At 41.5% G+C, this 20,371-nt stretch overlaps 1 protein-coding gene across 1 annotated transcript in view; it reads right to left on the reverse strand.

The window, feature by feature from the left end:
- The window catches only part of m1ap (meiosis 1 associated protein), a 90,224-nt gene that overhangs the window by 13,883 nt on the left and 55,970 nt on the right, over nt 1-20,371 (reverse strand). The window contains exons 7-8 of the mRNA XM_060833190.1: nt 11,057-11,263; nt 8,873-9,037 (exon numbers count right to left, since the gene is read on the reverse strand). Of these exons, the coding sequence (XP_060689173.1) occupies nt 8,873-9,037; nt 11,057-11,263 (372 nt within the window). The remainder of the gene's footprint in view (nt 1-8,872; nt 9,038-11,056; nt 11,264-20,371) is intronic.

Raw genomic sequence — 20,371 nt, forward strand, 5'->3', positions numbered from 1 at the left:
TTTCATCTTATTGAGGTGATCCATTTGAGTGGAAATTTAGAAATTCTAAAAAGAAAAAAATCACTGATAGGTGTATGCTATCGGCCACCAAATAATATCACATTGGGTTGGGAAATAAACAAAGAAATAACTAATGCCTGTAAAAATGGTATGGCAATTATCATAGGGGATTTTAATTTACATTTTGATTGGTTAAACCAGGTCAATTAGGGCAGCCTTGAGGAGGAGTTCATTGAATGTATCAGCAATAGTTTCCTTGAATAGGATGGAATGGAATCTATGAGGGAACAAGCTGTCCTAGATCTGGGTCTGTGTAATGAGACAGGAATAATTAATAATGTTATAAATAGGGATCTTCTTGGAAGGAGCAATCACAGTATGGTTGAATTTAGAATACAGAATGGAAAGTGTGAAGATAAAATCCAATACAAGGGTTCTGTGCTGAAACCAGGGAGACTCTAATAGGATGAGGGAGGGGTTGGCGAAAGTAGACTGGAAGCAAAGTTTTTATGGTGAGATAGTTGACGAACAGAGGAGGACTTTCAAAGCAATTTTTCAAATTGCTGAGCAAAAGTATATATGACTGAAAAGGAAGGACTGTAGGAAAAGGGGTGTAAGGAAATTGATGTGTAAGGAAATAAGGGAGGCTATCAAATTGAAAGAGAAGACATAAAAAGTGGCCAAGATCAGCAGGAAACTAGAAGATTGGGAAAGCTTTAAAGGTCAACAGAAAGCACAAAAAGAGCAATAAAGAAAAGTAACAAATCCCTTTGGTGTAGAAACAGTCCATTTGGCCCAACAAGTCCACACCCACCCTCTGAAAAGTAACCCACCCAGACTTATTCCCCTCCCCTATTACTCTACATTTCCTGTAACTAATGCACCTAACCTACACATCCCTGAACACTATGGGCAATTTTAGTGTGGCCAATTCACCTAAGCTGCACACATTTAGACTGTGGGAGGCAACCAGAGCACCCAGAGGAAACCCACGCAGATATTGGGAGAATGTGCAAACTCCACACAGTCACCCGATGCTGGAATCAAACCTGGGTCCCTGGTGTTGTGAGGCAGCAATGCTAACCACTGAGACAGCATGAGAAAAAAACTAGCTTAGAATATAAAGACAAAAGTTTCTCTAAATATATGTAAAACAAAAAAGAGTGGCTAAAGTAAACATTGGCCCTTTAGATGATGAGAAGGGAGATTTAGCAATAGGATATAAAGAAATGGCCGAGGCATTGAATAGGTATTTTGTGTCAGTTTTCACAGTGGAGGCAATGGATAATACACCAGTAATAGACAAAGAGATGAAGGTAGGTGAAGACCTGGAAACAATCATTATCAGAAAAGAGGTAGTATTGGGCAAGCTAATGGAGCTAAGGGTAGACAATCTCCTGGCCCCAGTGGAATGCATCCCAGGATGCTAAAAAAAGTTGGCGGGAGAAATAATGAATGCACTTGTGGTAACTTTCCAAAATTCACTGAACTCTGGGGCAGTTTCAGCAGATTGGAAAACAGCAAATATGATGTGGGAATCATAGACCAGTTAGCTTAACTTCTGTAGTGGGGAAACTGCTTGAGATTATTATCAAGGAAGAAATAGCAAGACATCCAGATAGAAATTGTCCCATTGGGTGGATACAGTGTGGGTTCATGAGAGCAGGTCATATTTAACTAACCTTTTGGAATTCTATGAAGACATTGTGAACACGGTGGACAATGGGGACCAAGTAGATGCGGTGTATCTAGATTTCCAAAAGGCATTTGACAAGGTGTTGCACAAAAGGCTACTGCATAAGATAAAGATGCAAGATGTTACGGGCAAGGTATTAGCATGAATAGAGAATTGTTTAACCAACAGGAAGCAAAGACTAGGAATAAACCAGTGTTATTCAGGTTGGCAATCAGTGATTGGTTGGTGTCCTTCAGGGATCAGTGTTGGGACTGCAATTATTCACAATTTACATAGCTGATTTGGCATTGGGGACCACATGTAGTGTGTCAAAGTTTGTGGATGACACTAAGATGAGTGGTAGAGGAAAGTGTGCAGAGGACTGTGAAGCTTTGCAAAGGGACATAGTTTAAGTGAGTGGGCAAAGGTCTGGCAGAGAATACAATGTTAATAAATGTGAAGTCATCCATTTTCATAGGAATAACAGTAAAAAGGACTATTACTTGAATGGTAAGAAATTGCAGCTGTGCAAAGAGACTTCGGAGTCCTTGTGCATGAATCACAGAAGATTGATCTGCAGATACAACAGGCAATTAAGAAGGCATACAGAATTTTGTCCATCATTGCTAAAGGGATTGAGTTGAAAAGCAGGGAGGTTATGTTTCAGCTGTATAGGATGCTGGTGAGGCCACAACTGGAGTACTGCATGCAGTTTTGGTCTCCTTAGTTAAGAAAGGATGTACTGGCACGAGAAGGGTTGCAGAGGAGGTTTACTAAGTTGATTCCAAAGTTGAGGGAGTTGGTATATCAGGAGAGACTGAGTAGACTGGAATTATATTCATTGGAATTTAGAAAAATGAGAGGGGGGGAATCTTACAGAAAAATATAAAATTATGAAGGGAATAGATAAGGTAGGCATAGAGAGCATATTTCCACTGATGGGTGAAACTAAGACAGGAAGGCACATCTCAAAATTAGAGGGAGCAGATTTAGGATTGAATTGAGAAGGAACTTCACCCAGAGGGTTGTGAATCTATGGAATTCCCTGCTGAGTGAAATGGTTGAGACATTCTCAGTAAATGTTTTTAAAGCTAAGAAAACATTATGGCTGCAAGGTATTTTGTAAATGTCATTTGTTTTGTTCATTGTCTGTATAGTGTCTTTCAAGTTCATTAGCTGCTGTTTTAGTGTATTGGTGGGTTTGTGGCTACCATGATGCCAAGAGGTCTGAGTAGTCTGGCAGTCATTTCTGAGATGTCTTTGATGTAGGGGAGAGTGGCTAGGGTTTCTGGACGTGTTTTATTTGCTTTTTGGGGTTTGTTGCTGAGAAATCGGCAGACTGTGTTCATTGGGTACGCATTCTTTTTGAATACACTGTATCAATGATTTTCCTCTGTTCTGCATAGTTCCTCTGTGCTGCAGTGTGTGTGGCTCATTGAAACAATGTTTTAATGCAGCTTCATTAATGGGTGTTGGGATAATTGCTTCTGTAGTTCAATATTTGGTCAGTATGTGTTGTTTTCCTGTAGACGATGGTTTGAAGTTCCCCATTGGCTGTTTGCTTCTCTGCATTACTGCCTTTGCTAAGAACCGTGATATTGGAGATCCCATGGGTGTTCTGTTGGTTCATGTTGTTGAAAGTGAAGTGGCTGGTAAGGCATACATCCGTTTGCTTGACAATATTGTTTTTGCTGATGAAATTGATGGTGTTTGGTGTGTGTGTGCCTTTGGTTCTTCTAATAATGTAGTCAGTGTTTCCTTGGCCAAGTTGATGGCGATGGATGTGAACAGGGCTGTTACATCAAAGGATCATTATTTCATCCTCTTCTATCTTGGTGTCTTTGGTCTTCAGGAATTCTTGGGTGGAATGAATGGAGTGGCATGAGTCTTCTACTAAATGTTTTAGTCTTTGGTGTAGCGTCTTGGCCAATCTAAGTTGGTGTTCCAGCTAGCGAGACTATGGGTCTCAGGGGGGTTCCTGATTTGTGAATTTTTGGGTAATCCGTAGAAACGTGGTGTGTTGGATCTGTCTGGTTTCATTCATAAGGCCGCACCTGGATGTTTACATGCAGTTCTGGTCACAGCATTATAGGAAGGATTTAGAAACTTTGGAAAGGGTTCTGAGGAGATTTACTAGGATGTTGCTTGGTATGTAGGGAAGGTCTTACGAGGAAAGGCCGAGAGAACTGTGGCTGTTTTTGTTGGAGAGAAGAAGGTTGAGGAGTGACTTAATCAAGACTTATAAAATAATTAGAGGGTTAGATAGGGTTGATAGAGAGAGCCTTTTTCCACGGATGGTGAAGGCTAACATGAAGGGACATAGCTTTAAATTGAGGGATGATAGATTTAGGACAGATATTTGGGGGTAGTTTCTTCACTCAGAGAGTAGTAGAGGCATGAAATGGCCTGCCTACAAAAGTAGTAGACATACCGATATTAAGGGCATTTAAATGGGCATTGGACATACATAGTGGAACTGTGTAGGTTAGATGGACATCAGATTATTTTCACAGGTTGGCATAACATCGAGGGCCGAAAGGCCTGTACTGCACTGTAATGTTCTATGTTTTATGAATGTATAAGGGGTGTGATTTAAATATACTTTAATTTTTTTTTGACTTTGGAGTTTTTAACTTGAACTGATTGCATTTGGGTTCTGTATGGATTCTGAAATGGTTTAATGATTAACTTATAACTATTTTTATAGACATGATGATTTATTTTGAAACACAGTGTGAGAGAATTTTATGAGTGAAGAAGTTAAACAATTGTGCGTTAGGCTTCAATTTGGAAGGTCAGGGATTAATTACTTTCTGCAAGACTAGATATATAAATTGCTTCCCAAAAAGGGATTTGATAGTTTAAAATTTTTTAAAAATAGTTTAAGAGTTTAGTAAAAGTTCCAGAGTAGCAATGCTTGGTTAAATAATGAAGAGGTTATTAGACGCTGAGAAAGTTTGTTTTTATATGACAAATCAGGAATAGCATCAGCTGGGATCATAAGTCCCCATGGAAGCTATACCTCTCCACTCACTCCCATCTTGCCAAGCTATATCCTCCTACCTATTTCTCCATGCTCTAATGCCCCCAACGACAAGTTATGGCATTTCCATGCCCTTTTACTCGCTATATTGTGCAGAAGCAATCAAATCTCCAATAAAAATAGGATGTCAGAAAGAGCTTTTAAAATTATTCAATACTTTCCACCATGTTAAAAGATTTTTGAAACAGTTTGTGTTTTGTGGTCTGATTCAAGCAGAGAGTAGGCAGCCACGTTCCTCAGCTCTGCAGGTGTGTCTTCAGGTCAGCTTTGCCCAATGACAAATTTTTGCTTGGTTTTTCAACAAGGACCAGTTGTGTGTGTTCTCGACATGGTAACAACTTCTTGATTGTTTCCAAGGTGAATGGTCACACATTTGTGTTTGAACAATACAGGAGAAACATCCAGCCTGTGATAGAAAACACGTCACTCTTCCTCCTTCCCTTTTATGAGGAAATGAGCATTCCAAGAAATTAGCTACTCTTTTTTTTGAAAGGAAAAAGGATTTTAAAAAAAACTTTTCAGAGATACTAAACGAGTGAATCCTCAATGAATAATGCTCTGTTCACAATCCCAGGTCCCGAAAGGGATCGTAAGGGAAAAGAAGAACACTCCATAAACATCTGTGATCTGGACTAGTGCCAGAATTGTATTTCACTGATTTTTTTTTCTCTTCTTTCCCTACCTCTCTAATACTTGTCTCTTGTTTCTTAATGTCTGCCTATAGGTATTTTTTAGAAGTTAAAGAGGATTATGTTAGTATTTGTTTCTTTTACACTGAGTTTGTCAGTCAGGTAAATTGAGGAATTTGGACAGTTTGATTAAATCTTTTCACATCTGTGATGGCTCTTGGAATCAAATTATTTGATTTCCATTTCATTACACCAGTTTTTCATAATAAAGTTTGCAGGCTCTTCAGTTAGGACTTTGAAATAAAGACAATGTAAAAGTGGACATTGAATTGGAATAAGTGATTAGGTTAAATGGATAAAGTCCAGGTTTGGACCACAGAATTACCACAGACAATACTAGAAACTATTATAGCATTCCTTCAAGTGGAAGAGCTGTCAGTGACCACGTTAAAAGAGATCATAAAAGAAAGGTTAACTGAATTGTAAGATAAATTAGAAATGGAGTTGTTTGCCACAGCTAAGAATGCAAACATACCTGAAGAACTCGCACAACATTTGGGTTTAATAGAAATAAAAGAGAAACTGGACTCTCAAGTAATGAGGCATCAGAATGAGTTCATATTGAGTTACAATTTAAGCAGTTTGATTAAGAAAACGGAACTAGACCCTTAAAATATCTGAATTTCAGAGAGAAGAGTAAGATAAGAAAAGGGAGATGGAAGTGAAAGTGATGGAAGTAGAAAGGCTGGAATGAAGCATGTAAAAAAGAGAGTTATTCTTACCACTAAGATTCTGGTCTCAGTCAGTTCAGCTGGATCACATCCCAGCAGTATTGTTCCTTTCTGGACCAGTATTGGTGCCAGTGTTCCATGAAAAAGTACCCTTCCATCCAACGACACCTTCTTCAGCCATCACCATACCATATGTCAATTTGGATATGGCGTGGGACATAAGCTAGAGACTATAAGTTTTGAAGTCTTATACTTTAATTTACTTCCTAGTACTTTCATACAATACCTCTTGCCTACACTTCACTATGTTTTTGGTCCCAATATCTTGCCAATCTCTGTGGTGCAATTAGTCAGCACATTTGGCTGTTAACCGAAAGGTTGGAGGTTTGAAACCACCCAGGGATGGAGTGCTCAATGTTCTCACTCCAACTGCTTTCTTGGGGCGGCACTGTGGCTCAGTGGTTAGCACTGCTACCTCACAACACCAGGGACCCAGGTTCAATTCCAGCCTCGGGCGATTGTCTGTATGGAGTTTGCACATTCTCCCAGTGTCTGCGTGGGTTTCCTCCAGGTGCTCCGGTTTCCTCCCACAGTCCAAAGATGTGCAGGTCAGGTGAATTGGCCATTCTAAATCACCCATATTGTTATGTGCATTAGTCAGAGAGCAATGGGTCTGGGTGGGTTATTCTTTGGAGAGTTGGTGTGGACTTGTTGGGCTGAAGGGCCTGTTTCCACACTGTAGGGAATCTAATCTCATATGGATCACAATGGCTGGATCCACCCATTCCATCTTCATTATCTCTTTGAGTTTTCAGACCATGTCATATTGGCATGAGAAAGATAGCATGGGGAATTTATACAAAAAATAAACTTTGGCCACAAGTCTATTAGGCCATGATCAGCACATAATATCCTAGTGTTTTTTTTTCTTAAGATTCATCCTGAGCAGTTCTGTGATGTAGGACTCTGTTCTCCATAGGTCACAAACTATTCCTAAATGCATACCAAGATTAACATCAACTGCAGCTGGAGGTCTATCAATTAGGTGAAAGCTGCTCTATGGTCTGCCTGATACTTACTGGTCTTCCAATGACTGAGGTTGCAGACTGGAACATTCAAAGTGGAGGACTACGTACTCAGGGGTGCACTAAAGCTTTGTGTAGTCACCACAAGGATTCAGTGGGAAAACTCACTGTCTAACTTCATTTAAGCCATGATATGCTGAGGAACTCGAATGTGTAGAACCCATCTGGACTGTGTGCCTTACCAACAATGTATATTGTGAAGACTAACAATAGTGAGGGATCTCATATTAGAATTTCCAATTTGTACTGGTTTCCCATCAGGCTGTATGGCTGACTTTTTTTTGTTTCGTTATTCACTCATGAGATGAGGGCATTACTGGCTGGGTCAGCATTTGCTGTCCCTATGGAATGTATTTTGAAAATATTATGACTATTACAATCATACTGTATGGTCAAGTTAGACTTTATTGCAAATTCTGCAATATTCATTAAAATGTTTCGTAAAGCATTTTATTTTCAGTTTGAGAGTGGGAAACTTGGATTGGAAACAACTGTGATTAACCTCTCAGACAATGAACCGGGGGAATGGTTTTGAGGAACAAAGAAATGGCAGAGGAGTTAAATATGTATTTACCATCAGTCTTTATGGTGGAAGACCATAAGAAAGATAGCACAGAGGTGCAGCTGGTAAATAGGAAGCCTAATGAAATGTTGGCCCTTATTTCAAAGGGATTGTAGTATGAGATTAGGATAAGTCTCATCTGGATTCTGTGAGCAGTTTTGGTCTGCTTATTTAGGAAAGATATGATTTCATTAAAGACTTTTCACAGAAGGTCCACTGGGATGATCCCTAGTATGAAGGGACTGCCTTATGAGCAAAGACTAAACAGGTTGGATCTCTACTTACTGGAATTTAGAAGAATTTGAGGTGATTTTACTGAAACATGTGGGATTCTTAGGTGGCTTAATAAGGTAAATGCTCAGAAAAGGGTGCTAAATTAATTCTGCGATGAGGAGGAATGTCTTCTCTCAGAGAGTTGTGAATCTTTGGAACTCTTTGCAATAGAGAGCTGTGGGGAAGAATCCTTATGCATATTTAAGGCTGAGATAGATAGATTGGAATCAAGGGTTATAGGAAAGAGCAGGAAAGTGGATGAAAGAGGAATGTTGGATCAACCATGTTCCTACTGAATGATGAAGCAGGTTCAAGGTGCCAAATTGTCTATTCCTGTTCCTATTTCTGTGTTCTTATTTTCAAACTGTGTAAGTCAAAAAACAGCATAACATCTCGATTCTGCATCATTCTTACAGAGGGTGTACCTGTATCACTAATTACAGAATTTTCCACACCTGTTCATTTTACCCTCTTCTCCTCTCTCTGGACACCTCGCTCAGCAAGGTGAAATGGTCCACATTCTGCTCCTCGGATGCTGCCTGACCTGCTGTGCTTTTCCAGCACTACTCTAATCTAGATTCTGATTTCCAGCATCTGAAGTCCTCACTTTTGCCCATACAACTTTGTCTGCCATAGATTAGTCTATATTTTAGTTTGTTGTAAGTTTATTTATTTTTCTGTGCATGAGCCTGCTCTCAGCATTAGAACAGTGGACAAAAATTTTAAATATTTATTTCTTTAAGCTTACACAAGCCAGTACAAAAATTATTATGGAACAGGGTCTGCTTGTTACCTTCCAGGCAGGTTCAAAGGTGCACACCCAGACAAATTAGGAACACAGTGTGGGAAGCATGAATAAAGTGAATATAAATACCTGTCTGTATGGCTGTTCAGGATGATTTTGTTCCTTACGTTGTACTTGCTTTGGTTGCTGACGGTAAGGAGTTCTGACCAAAGTTCCTCTGAGATGTTTATACAGATTACTTTTGAGACACTGTGGGTTCAAAGTTGATTCCACATCTAGCCCTTCCAATATGCCCTGTAAGAATACCAAATAAACGTTGTTTTGTGAGGTTATGGATCGCAGAACACCTGAAGAGTCAGTGGGGAACATATTCCTGCTGGGACTGTGATGAAATGAATGTTCCCAAGAAGCTAGCTACTCTCTTTTTTTCTTTCTTGAACCTGTGCATTAACATATTACTTCCATATCTAAGCATCATACCAGCACTGAAATTCATATGCCTTAGTACTCACTGTCTACTGTAATAGTGCCAGATGATTGGAGGGTGGCAAATGTTATTCCCTTGTTCAAGGAAGGCAATTGGTATAACCCTGAGAATTACAGACCAGACAGTGGTGGGCAAATTATTGGAAAGGATTCTGAGACAGAGTTTATAATTATTTGGAAAAGCATAGTTTGATTAGAGGTAGTCAGCATGGCTTTGTGACGGGGACTGTATGTGTCACAAGCCATACTGAATTCTTTGAAGATGTGACAAAACACATTGATGAAGGTGGAGCAGTGGATGTGGTGTACATGGATTTTAGCAGGGGATTTGATAAGGTTCCCCATGGTAGGCTCATTCAGAACTGCAAATGTGTTGCTGGTCAAAGCACAGCAGGTTAGGCAGCATCTCATTCAGAAAGTAAGGAGGCAAGGGATAAAGGGAAATTTGTCTGTCTGGATACAGAATTGGCAGGACGATAGAAGACAGAGAGTGGTAGTAGGTGGAAAGTATTCAGCCTGGAGCTCGGTGACCAATGGTGTTCCATAAGGATCAATTCTGGGAACTCTTTGTGACTTTTATAAATGGATGAAGAAGTGAAAGGGTCAGTTAATAAATTTGCCAATGACATGAAGGTTGATGGAGTTGTGGATAGTGTGGAGGGGTGTTGTAGCTTGCAACGGGACATGACAGAATACAGAACTGGGCTGAGAAGTGGCAGATGGAGTTCAATCTGGAAAAGTGTGAAGTGATTCATTTTGGAAGGTCAAATTTGAATGCAGATTGCAGGGTTAAAAGCAGGATTCTTGGCAATGTGGGGGAACTGAGGAATCTTGGGGTCTGTATCCATAGAGCCTTCAAAGTTGTCATTCAAGTTGGTAGGGTTACTAAGAAGACATATGGTGTGTTGGCTTTCATTAGCAGTGGGATTGAGTGCAGTGGGATTGAGTTTAAGAGCCACAAGGTTATGCTGCAGCTCTATAAGAGCTATGGTTGGACAACACTTGGAATATTGTGTTCAGTTCTGGTCACCTCATTGTAGGAATGATGTGGATGCTTTTGAGAGGGTGCAGAGGAGATTTACCAGGATGCTGCCTGGACTAGAGGGCACATCTTATGAAGGAAAGTTGAGGGTTCTAGGGCTTTTCTCATTGGAGCGAAGAAGAATGAGAAGTGACTTGATAGATGTGTACAAGGTGATGAGAGGCAGAGAATAGAGTGGATAGCCAGAGACTTTTTCCCAGGGTGAAAATGGCTTTCATGAGGGGGTATAACTTTAAGGTGATTGGAGGAAGGTATAGGCAAGATGTCAGAGGTAGGTTCTTTACACAGAGAGTGGTGGGTGCATGGAATGCATTGCCAGCAGTGGTAGTAGAGTCAGATACAGTAGGAGAAAGTGAGGACTGCAGATGCTGGAGATCAGAGCTGAAAATGTGTTGCTGGAAAAGCGCAGCAGGTCAGGCAGCATCCAAGGAACAGGAGATTCGACGTTTCGGGCATAAGCCCTTCTTCAGAATGGATGCTGCCTGACCTGCTGCGCTTTTCCAGCAACACATTTTCAGCTCAGATACAGTAGGGCCATTTAAGTGACTCTTGGATAGGCACATGGATGAAAGTAAAATGTAGCGTATGTAGGTTAGTTTGATCTGAGAGGAGGATAAAAGATCGGCACAACATCGAGGGCTGAAGGGCCTGTCCTGTACTGTAATGTTCTATGTTTATTTGTGTGATAGCCAGACTTTTAAAAGTAAATTCTATTTGTATGGAAGTGTCAGTACCCTCTGTTACCTCCTTTCAAATCTACATGAATAATCCACACAGTCACTCACCTCTATATTATTTAGAGCTGTTTCTGGTGGTTCATCAGATCTGTAAGGAAGATCACAAGGTAGAAGGAGTTCTTGCACTGCTACAGGCTTCACCAGGAGTGTCAGTGAGGTGGAAGGCAATATGATGTAATAGGAGTTCACATGAACAGACCAACTGGGTCCCACAACCTGAGGTTCTGAACGAGCGAGAAGCATCAAGTCTTTTTTCTATGATATTAAAAGAAAAAATGCAGCAGTACACGCAACTCTCCAAACAACTTGGCAATCAATAAACACTTCTTGAAATGAAGTCCAATACAACAAGGCATTGATAACAAGATAATTTGTTTTTGTCATGGCTGTCCAGGGCTAACTCTCCAGCTCTTCTTTGAAATATTATCGGATTGCATACTGTGGCTATGTTGTGGCTTTCAAGGGTGTGTTTTGTCTTGGTTTCTTTTAGAAACAGATTGGGGGACCTGCGGCGGGCAGTCTATGAGAAGACTTCTGAGGCCTTGGGGATTTTTTTAAAAATTGGAACAATAGAAACAACCCGAGTGGGTGTAGTTAAACTGTCACAGATCAAGGATTTTTAGTTAGTTTTCAGCAGTTGGAGTTGAGATCTTGAAGAAGTGGAAGCTATTTCTCCCACTCTCGATTACAGAGAAAAGCTGGGGTTCTCCTCCTAGGTTACTGAATTGCATGTGAGACAAAATCTGATTTCTGAATTTGCCTTATTCCAAGGGTGTGTTTGTGGGATGTTAGTACATTGAAATAGTTAATTAGTTTTAGTTACTGTATATTACTCTGTTAAGTTTGCCAATAGAGTTGTTATTCCAAGTTCTTCTTTTCTTTGTTGTATTTTAACTATAGTTTAAATAAATTATGTTTTGCTTTATGTCCAGTAGTTTGACCAATCAAATTGCTTCCAGAACATAACTCCTGACATTTACCTTTCAAATAAGAAAAAGTTAGGGTGTAGGTTACATTCTTAATATATTTGAGTTGTTCTGATCTGGTCCATAATACTTACAAACATTGGAAAATGTGATGCTGGTGTTTATCATCTTATTTAAAAAATAGCATTTCCAGGGTATAGTACTGCCAGTGCAGATTATTTGTTCAAATCCCTAGACTGGGGCCTGAACCTATAACTAAATTCCTGACTTCAGAGGAGAGAGGGTTGAGGCACAGCTGAAAAATTGAAGAATTCAAGTTATTAACAACATTATTTCCTACCAGTTCAATGCAATATCATTGGATTTGTTCGCAAGCTATCAGGAAGCTAAATGGTGGCACAATGGTTAGCACTGCTGCCTCACAACGCCAGAGACCCTGGGTTCAATTCCCACCTCAGGTAACTCTGTGTGGATTTTGCACATTCTCCCTGTGTCTGTGTGGGTTTCCTCCAGGTGCTCTGGTTTCTTCCCACAGTCCAAACAAATGTGCAGGCTAGCTAAATTGCTCATAGTGTTAGGTGTAGGGGAATGGGTCTGGGTGGGTTGCTCTTCGGAGGGTTGGTGTGGACTTGTTGGGCCGAAGGGCCTGTTTCCATCCTGTAAATAATCTAGTCTAACATTGTCTCAGCCACAGATTTTCATTGATAGCATCTTAACAAACAACATCCTAACAAACGTACACCATCATTCAATGTGAAACTACAGATATTCTCTTTTACCAACGCTTGCAATTCTGACATGTATGTATCAATGTTATAGAGTCATAGAGTCACAGAAATGTACAGCATGGAAACAGACCCTTAGGTCTAATCTGTCCATGCTGACCAGATATCCCAACCCAATCTAGTCCCACCTGTCAGCACCCAGCCCATATCCCTCCAAACCCTTCCTATTCATATACCCATCCAAATGTTGCAATTGTACCAGCCTCCATCACTTCCTCTGGCAGCTCATTCCATACACATACCACCCTCTGCGTGAAAACGTTGCCCCTTAGGTCTCTTTAATATCTTTCCCCTCTCACCTTAAACCTATGCCTTCTAGTTCTGGAATCCCCAACCCCAGGGAAAAGACTTTGTCTATTTATCCTATTCATGCCCCTCATAATTTTGTAAACCTCTATAAGGTCACCCCTCAGCCTCCGACGCTCCAGGGAAAACAGCCCCAACCTGTTCAGCCTCTCCTTGTAACTCAAATCCTCCAACCCTGGCAACATCCTTGTAAATCTTTTCTGAACCCTTTCAAGTTTCACAACATCTTTCCAATAGGAAGGAGACCAGAAATGCATGCAATATTCCAACAGTGGCCTAACCAATGTCCTGCAACATGATCTCCCAACTCCTGTACTCAATACTCTGACCAATAAAGGAAAGCATACCAAATGCCTTGTTCACTATCCTATCTACCTGCGACTCCACTTTTAAGGAGCTATGAACCTGCACTCCAAGTTCTCTTTGTTGAGCAACATTCCCAAAACCTTATCATTAAGCGTATAAGTCCTGTTAAAATTTGCTTTCCCAAAATGCAGCACCTCGCATTTATCTGAATTAAACTCCATCTGCCACTTCTCAGCCCATTGGCCCATCTGGTCCAGATCCTGTTGTAATCTGAGGTAACCCTCTTTGCTGTCCACTACACCTCCAATTTTGGTGTCATCTGCAAACTTACTAACTGTACCTCTTCTGCTCACATCCAAATCATTTGTGTAAATGACAAAAAGTAGAGGGCCCAGCACCGATCCTTGTGGCACTCCACTGGTCACAGGCCTCCAGTCTGAAAAACAACCCTCCACCACCACCCTCTGTCTTCTACCTTTGAACCAGCAAACTGTACCCAAATGGTTAGTTCTCCCTGTATTCCATGAGATCTAACCTTGCTAATCAGTCTTCCATGGGGAACCTTGTCGAACGTCTTACTGAAGTCCAAATAGATCACATCTACCGCTCTGCCCTCATCAATCTTCTTTGTTACCTCTTCAAAAAACTCAGTCAAGTTTGTGAGACATGATTTCCCACGCACAAAGCCATGTTTACTATCCCGAATCAGTCCTTGCCTTTCCAAATATATGTACATCCTGTCCCTCAGAATTCCCTCCAACAACTTGTCCACCACTGAGGTCAGGCTCACTGGTCTATAGTTCCCTGGCTTGTCTTTACCGCCCTTCTTAAACAGTGGCACCACCACGTTAGCCAACCTCCAGCCTTCCGGCACCTCACCTGTGACTATTGATGATACAAATATCTCAGCAAGAGGCCCAGCAATCACTTCTCTAGCTTCCCACAGAGTTCTTGGGTACACCTGATCAAGTCCTGGGGATTTATCCACCTTTAACCGTTTCAAGACATCCAGCACTTCCTCCTCTGAAATCTGGACATTTTGCAAGATGTCATCATCTATTTCCCTACAGTCTATATCTTCCATATCCTTTTCCACAGTAAATACTGATGCAAAATATTCATTTAGTATCTCCCCCATTTCGTAAGGTGCTTTATATTTAATATTACTTGGAGGACTTAAACTTTTAAAGATTGTGGAAAGTTTATTTCATTCAAGTTCTGTGGACATACCTGGAATGGTTTGTTTACAAGAGGTCATTATAAGTTCACCGTGAACATTGAACTTTTTTAGAAACAAGGCTTCCTAGAAATCTGATAACTAGTGATAACGTTACTTTGCTGTAGATCCTGTTGGGGCTGTTTTGAATAAAGACTGGCTTGGACAGGTGTTTATTTTTTATGGTAAATTTGGAGAAAAGCCTGCTAAGAACCAGCTGATTGATTAATTATTTTTATATCATTCACAGGTTTTGGGTGTCACTGGCTAAGTTAGCATTTGTGGCTCACCCCTAATTGCCTAGAGAGTAGTTTAGATTCAATCACATTGCTGGGCTGTATTTGATGACACTGATGCATGCGTAACATGTACCACTTTGAATCACGAGTGTGAAGATTTTGAGGAGGTGCAGGCGGAGAAATCAACCCTGGTGTGCGGGCAGACAGGCATGGAGGAGAGATAGGGGAGGGAAGATCAGGATTAGTTGGAGGATGGGGAGCAGGAGTGGAAGGTGGGGAGAGATTCGGACAACCCGGTAAGAGGAAGAGGCAGGGAGATAGAGAGATATGGGGCAAAAAGGAGGGCCCAGGAGTTCAGGGATTGTGGAAGTGAGCCGGGGAGAGGGATTCTCAGCTCCTGGGCCATTCTTGTTGTCACCACCCCGCATCAGGTTTTCAAATCTTTCTGAAATAACTCCACAGAGGCCAGTATCCCATCACCAAGTCACCCTTTAATTACATGTGGAGACTCCGTAACACAGATCCAGCTCCCTCAGAGCCAGCTCTGAGTGAAAAGAACTTCTGACACTCCTATTTATTTTTAAAATTTCTTTCTGAGTCAAGCCTCCCAAAAATGGCATGATGCCAGAAATGCTTAGCCCAACTCAAAAACAACTCTTGCAAGTGAATTTCTTTAGGAGTGTGCTTTTCTCTCATCACCTTGAGAGGATTCCACTGAAGCCAGTATCCCACCACTAAGTCACCTTTTATTTACACGTGGAGAGTCCTTGACACTGATCCAGCTCCCTCAGAGCCAGCTCTCAGAGTGAAAAGAACTTCTGACACTCCTGTTTATATCTGTCAGCCAGGGCTTCCTAATTGGGGCTGCCAATCTGGTCCAATCAGGGAACATATATTCTATGAGGTCCACCTGGATAACAATCACTACAACCCTACCCCCTGAGTCTGAGGACTTAGGCCAATTTTTTTTTCTCTCTAGCTTCTTCTGGGGGATTTAGCATCAGGTCAAGTTCCTCCAACTCTGCCTCTAATACCAGTGCCATGTAACATACAGTAGCTTGCCTCTTGCGTCAGGAGGGTCTTGGAAAAAATCATTCTCCTTTTCAAGCAGCAAAGGCATCGAGGTAGTGATATTCATCCAGTCCATCTCACATTCTGAGGTATCTTCAATGCTAGATGGAGAGGGAGAACCCACAGATCCCAGAACAGATGGAAAGGTAGTCGAGGAGTTGGGCAAGTTTTGTTCCTGCACTGTTTGTGAGTTTGTCACTTTCATATGGTCCACGTGCATATTCAGGACCATCGCACCTACACAAACTTTATATGTCTCTGGACCTGACTTCATTTTCAACATGCCTCTTACCCATGCAGGGACATTCTCATGGTTAATTTGGACTGCTCTTTCTGCCACACGATTCGTTGATGGATGGTATAACCATGTCCTAATATGAAGAATAACATTTGACTTCGAAAATATTCAAATTCCCTGCTGGTAAACAATGGCCTATTATATGTAACTGACACTTCTGTGAGTCTCTGTATTGCAAAAGATGCATGCAGTTTTTCTATCATCATTCATGTGTTTGACAAATGAACTCCAAGCAAGTCCAGTCATTTTGAGTGGGCATCGATAATTACTAAGAGCATTGAGACAATGAAAGGACCTGCATAGTCGATATGTAATTGAGTCTCGGGTTCACCTGACTATTCCCATAAATGTGAAGGAACTGCTGGTGATAAGTTTTGTCCTAGTTGGCACTCTGGGCACAGCCCCACCAATGCAGCAATGTCTATATCCAATCCTGACCACCATACAAAATGTTTTACCAACATCTTCATTTTGGTAACCCCTAGGTGACCCTGGTGGAGTTTAGCCAATATCTGGAGGCAACCTTTGCTCAGGTCATTCAGTCTTGCTCCCAATAATAATATGCCATCCTGTACTGTGATCTGGTCTCTCTAGGTCCAAAACGGTTTCAATTCTGGTTGTGACGGCTCTTTGGTTTCTCCCATCACCACCAGCTGTTTCAATTTTGCCAAGACTGGATCTTTCTGCATCCAAAGTCTGATATTATCAGCTATGACCGGATGTGTGTCCAGAAAATTTAAACCATTATGGATTCTTCCATTAGCTGTAGTATCGGTGGTGTATCCGCCAGCAGAAGTGGCTCAATGCATCCACATTTGCTCCTTGGCCTCCCGGACACTTTTCTAAGTTGCAATTATACACACTTAGTATTAGATTCCATCACTGAATCTGGCCTGAAGCTATGGGTGGTACTGGCTTGTTCTCTTTAAAAATCACACAACACCAGGTTATAATCCAACAGATTTATTTGAAAGTACTAGCTTTCCGAGCGGTAGCTACCTGATGAAGAAGCAGTGCTCTGACAGCTAGTACTTCAAAATAAACCTGTTGGACTATAACCTGGTGCTGCGTGATTTTTAACTTTGTCCACCCCAGTCTAACACCAGCATCTCCACATCTTGTCCTCTTTAAGTAGACCTGGCAGGGGTTATTATTGCAAATTTACATCCATAAAAGCATTGGTGGAACTTTCTGACTCCAAATATGAGCGGCACGGTGGCACAGTGGTTAGCACTGCTGCCTCACAGCACCAGAGACCTGGGTTCAATTCCCGACTCAGGCGACTGACTGTGTGGAGTTTACACATTCTCCCTGTGTCTGCGTGGGTTTCCTCCGGGTGCTCCGGTTTCCTCCCACAGTCCAAAGATGTGCAGGTCAGGTGAATTGGCCATGCTAAATTGCCTATAGTGTAAGGTAAAAGGGGTGAAATGTAAGGGAATGGGTGGGTTGCACTTCGGCGGGTCGGTGTGGACTTGTTGGGCCGAAGCGCCTGTTTCCACACTGTAAGTAATCTAAATAAAAAAATGACTGCAAATCTTCCTTTTCTATGTAGGCATACTTATGCTTTGCATGAGCCAAAGTCCTGGATGAATACCCTATTGGGCGTTCCTCTCCATCGGCACCCGTGAGCTAATACTATCCCGACATCCTATGGGGAGGCATTGCATGTCAATACCAGATCTCGCTTGGGATCAGTGTGCCAACACCTTATAGGATAACAGCTGTTTCTTTACTTCTGTGAAGGTTATGGCTTGGCTACGTGACCATTTCCATGGCTGACCCTTTTTTAAGGTTTCATGCAAAGGATGGGGCCAGGAATGTATGAACTTTCCAGAATAGTTTAATACCACAAGGAGAGACCTAAGCTGCAGCACCAATGTGGAAGCTAGAGCACCTTTAATCACCCTCATTTTATCTTCCAATGGGTGTAATCTGGTCTTGTCAACTATCTAACCCCTGCTGGTCACTTGGGGTGCCTGAAATACACATTTTTCCCTTTTATGACATTTCCCCACCTAGGAGAAATGTCTAAGTACTATGTCCAAGTTCTCTAAGTGCTCCTGTTTGGTTTTCTCTGTTATTAGCACATCATCTAGATAACTGGTGATCTGGGGTAGATCTTGTAAAATGTTCTTCATCGTCCACTGAAAAATTGCATTGCTTGACAATACCCAAAACGGCAGTCTTGTATATTGGTACAAACCTTTATGAGTATTAATTGTAACATACTTCTGGAAATTGTCATCCAACTGCAATTGCAAGTAAGCATGGCTCATGTCCATCTTCATGAGGTCAGCCCCCCTGCCAGATCTGTGTATAAATGCTCTGTGCAAGGATTGGCTATTTATCTGGCTGTGAAAAGCTGTTGACCGTTTGTTTAAAATTCCCACAGAAGTAAACCGACACATCAGGCTTCACAATTGGTACAGCTGTTGCTGCCTGTTTCGCAAATTGGACTGGTTTGATGACTTGATTCTTTCATTTTCCAGCCTTCCAATTTCTGTCTCTACTTTTTCCTGTAAGGCAAATAGCAGAGGGCAGGCCTTGCAGAATCCTAGAAATGCTTTGTGATCAACGTGCAAGGTGGCCTTCGCTCCTTTGATAGTTCATAAACCTTCCTGAAAGGCTTTCTGGGTATTTAGTACCCAGAACTAGTTCTGGGACTTCACTCAGGCAGCCATTTTCTAATTGAAAAATGTTGTATCAATCTAGAATAATCTTTCTGAACCAATTTCACTCCATCAAGCTTAGACCCAAGCCTTTTCTTGCAAAATGGGAAGGATGTTGTGAAACTTGACAGGGTTCGGAAAAGATTTACTAGGATGTTGCCAGGGTTGGAGGGTTTGATCTATAGGGAGAGGCGAGGGCTGTTTTCCTTGGAGCTGAAGCGTGACCTTATTGAGGTTTATAAAATCATGAGGGACATGGATAGGGTAAATAGACATGGCCTTTTTTCTGGATTGGAAAAGTCTAGAACTAGAGGGCATAAGTTTAGGCTGAGAGAGGAAAGATTTAAAAGGGACCTAATGAGCAACTTTTTCACGCAGAGGGTGATGCGTGTATGGAATGAGCTGCCAGAGGAAGTGATGGAGGCTGGTACAATTGCAACATTTAAAAAGCATCTGGATGGGTACATGTATAGGAAGGGTTTAGAGGGATATGGGCCAAGTGCTGGCAAATCGTTATCTGGTTGGCATTGACAAGTTGAACAGAAGGGTCTGTTTCCGTGTGGTACATCTCTATGACTCTGCTTCTCATAAGAGACTGGAACCAAAGTTGTAATCTTAATCAGTAAAGATTCCCTGGTATACGTTCTGTCTAGCTTAAGAGTTGGAGTCCTGAGCAAATTTTGTTAAAGACTGTTTCTGCAATCACTGAAACAGCCACACCAGTATCAACCTCCATTCGAACTAGGTGACCATTTTACCAGTCGTTTATTTTGATATTGCTAAGCAATTTAACTGTTCCAAACCAGGGTGTGCACTCTCCTAAATGCCGCCTATGAGTTATCTTACTCAATTTAGGTCTAGTGGGACTCTTTTGCTGTCTCAAGTCTGCATAACAGCAACAACTTCAATGGCTTGTCAGCCCAGATCCTGAAGAAACTTTTAACTGTTTGACCAAAGCTTTGTTTTGGGATTTTGCTGTGGGCTGACCTAGAATCCCTCTGTTCAGGATGTGTTCCAAATGAGGCGATGCAATTGCTTTCACTCAAGTGGTGTTCTCCAAGCTCAGTCAGACTGGCGAGGTTGTCCACTTCCATTAAAATGCCCTAAACTCGTATGCTCCACTTTTCGCGTTTTCCAATGAAGTTCGGCAGCCAGTTGAACTGCCTGTTTGAAGTCAAGTTGGGCTTCAGCTAGAAGGCACTTTTGGATGGTTACATCATTAATCCCACATATCAGTGGTCTCTCAGCATCTCATTAAGGGTTAAATCAAAATCTTGATCTGGATTCAAATTACCAAGTAAAATGGTCGCATCTTAGAATTAGAGAAGGCTTGAGGTCATAATAGTCCTTGACTAAATGTATCAACCATTAAAAACTTTTGGTATCTGGCGCCTCAGGGAAAGTTAGGTTCCTAATAACTGAAAAAGCTGCTGGTCCACAAACTGTCAGGAAAATTACTCATTGTGTTTCATCTGCCCCAATGTCATTTGCCCAGAAAACACAAAGCATTCTTTCCATATACTCTACTCAGTTTTCGACGACAGAAT

This window comes from Hemiscyllium ocellatum, chromosome 1, assembly GCF_020745735.1.
Source record: "Hemiscyllium ocellatum isolate sHemOce1 chromosome 1, sHemOce1.pat.X.cur, whole genome shotgun sequence".
Classification (NCBI taxonomy): domain Eukaryota; kingdom Metazoa; phylum Chordata; class Chondrichthyes; order Orectolobiformes; family Hemiscylliidae; genus Hemiscyllium; species Hemiscyllium ocellatum.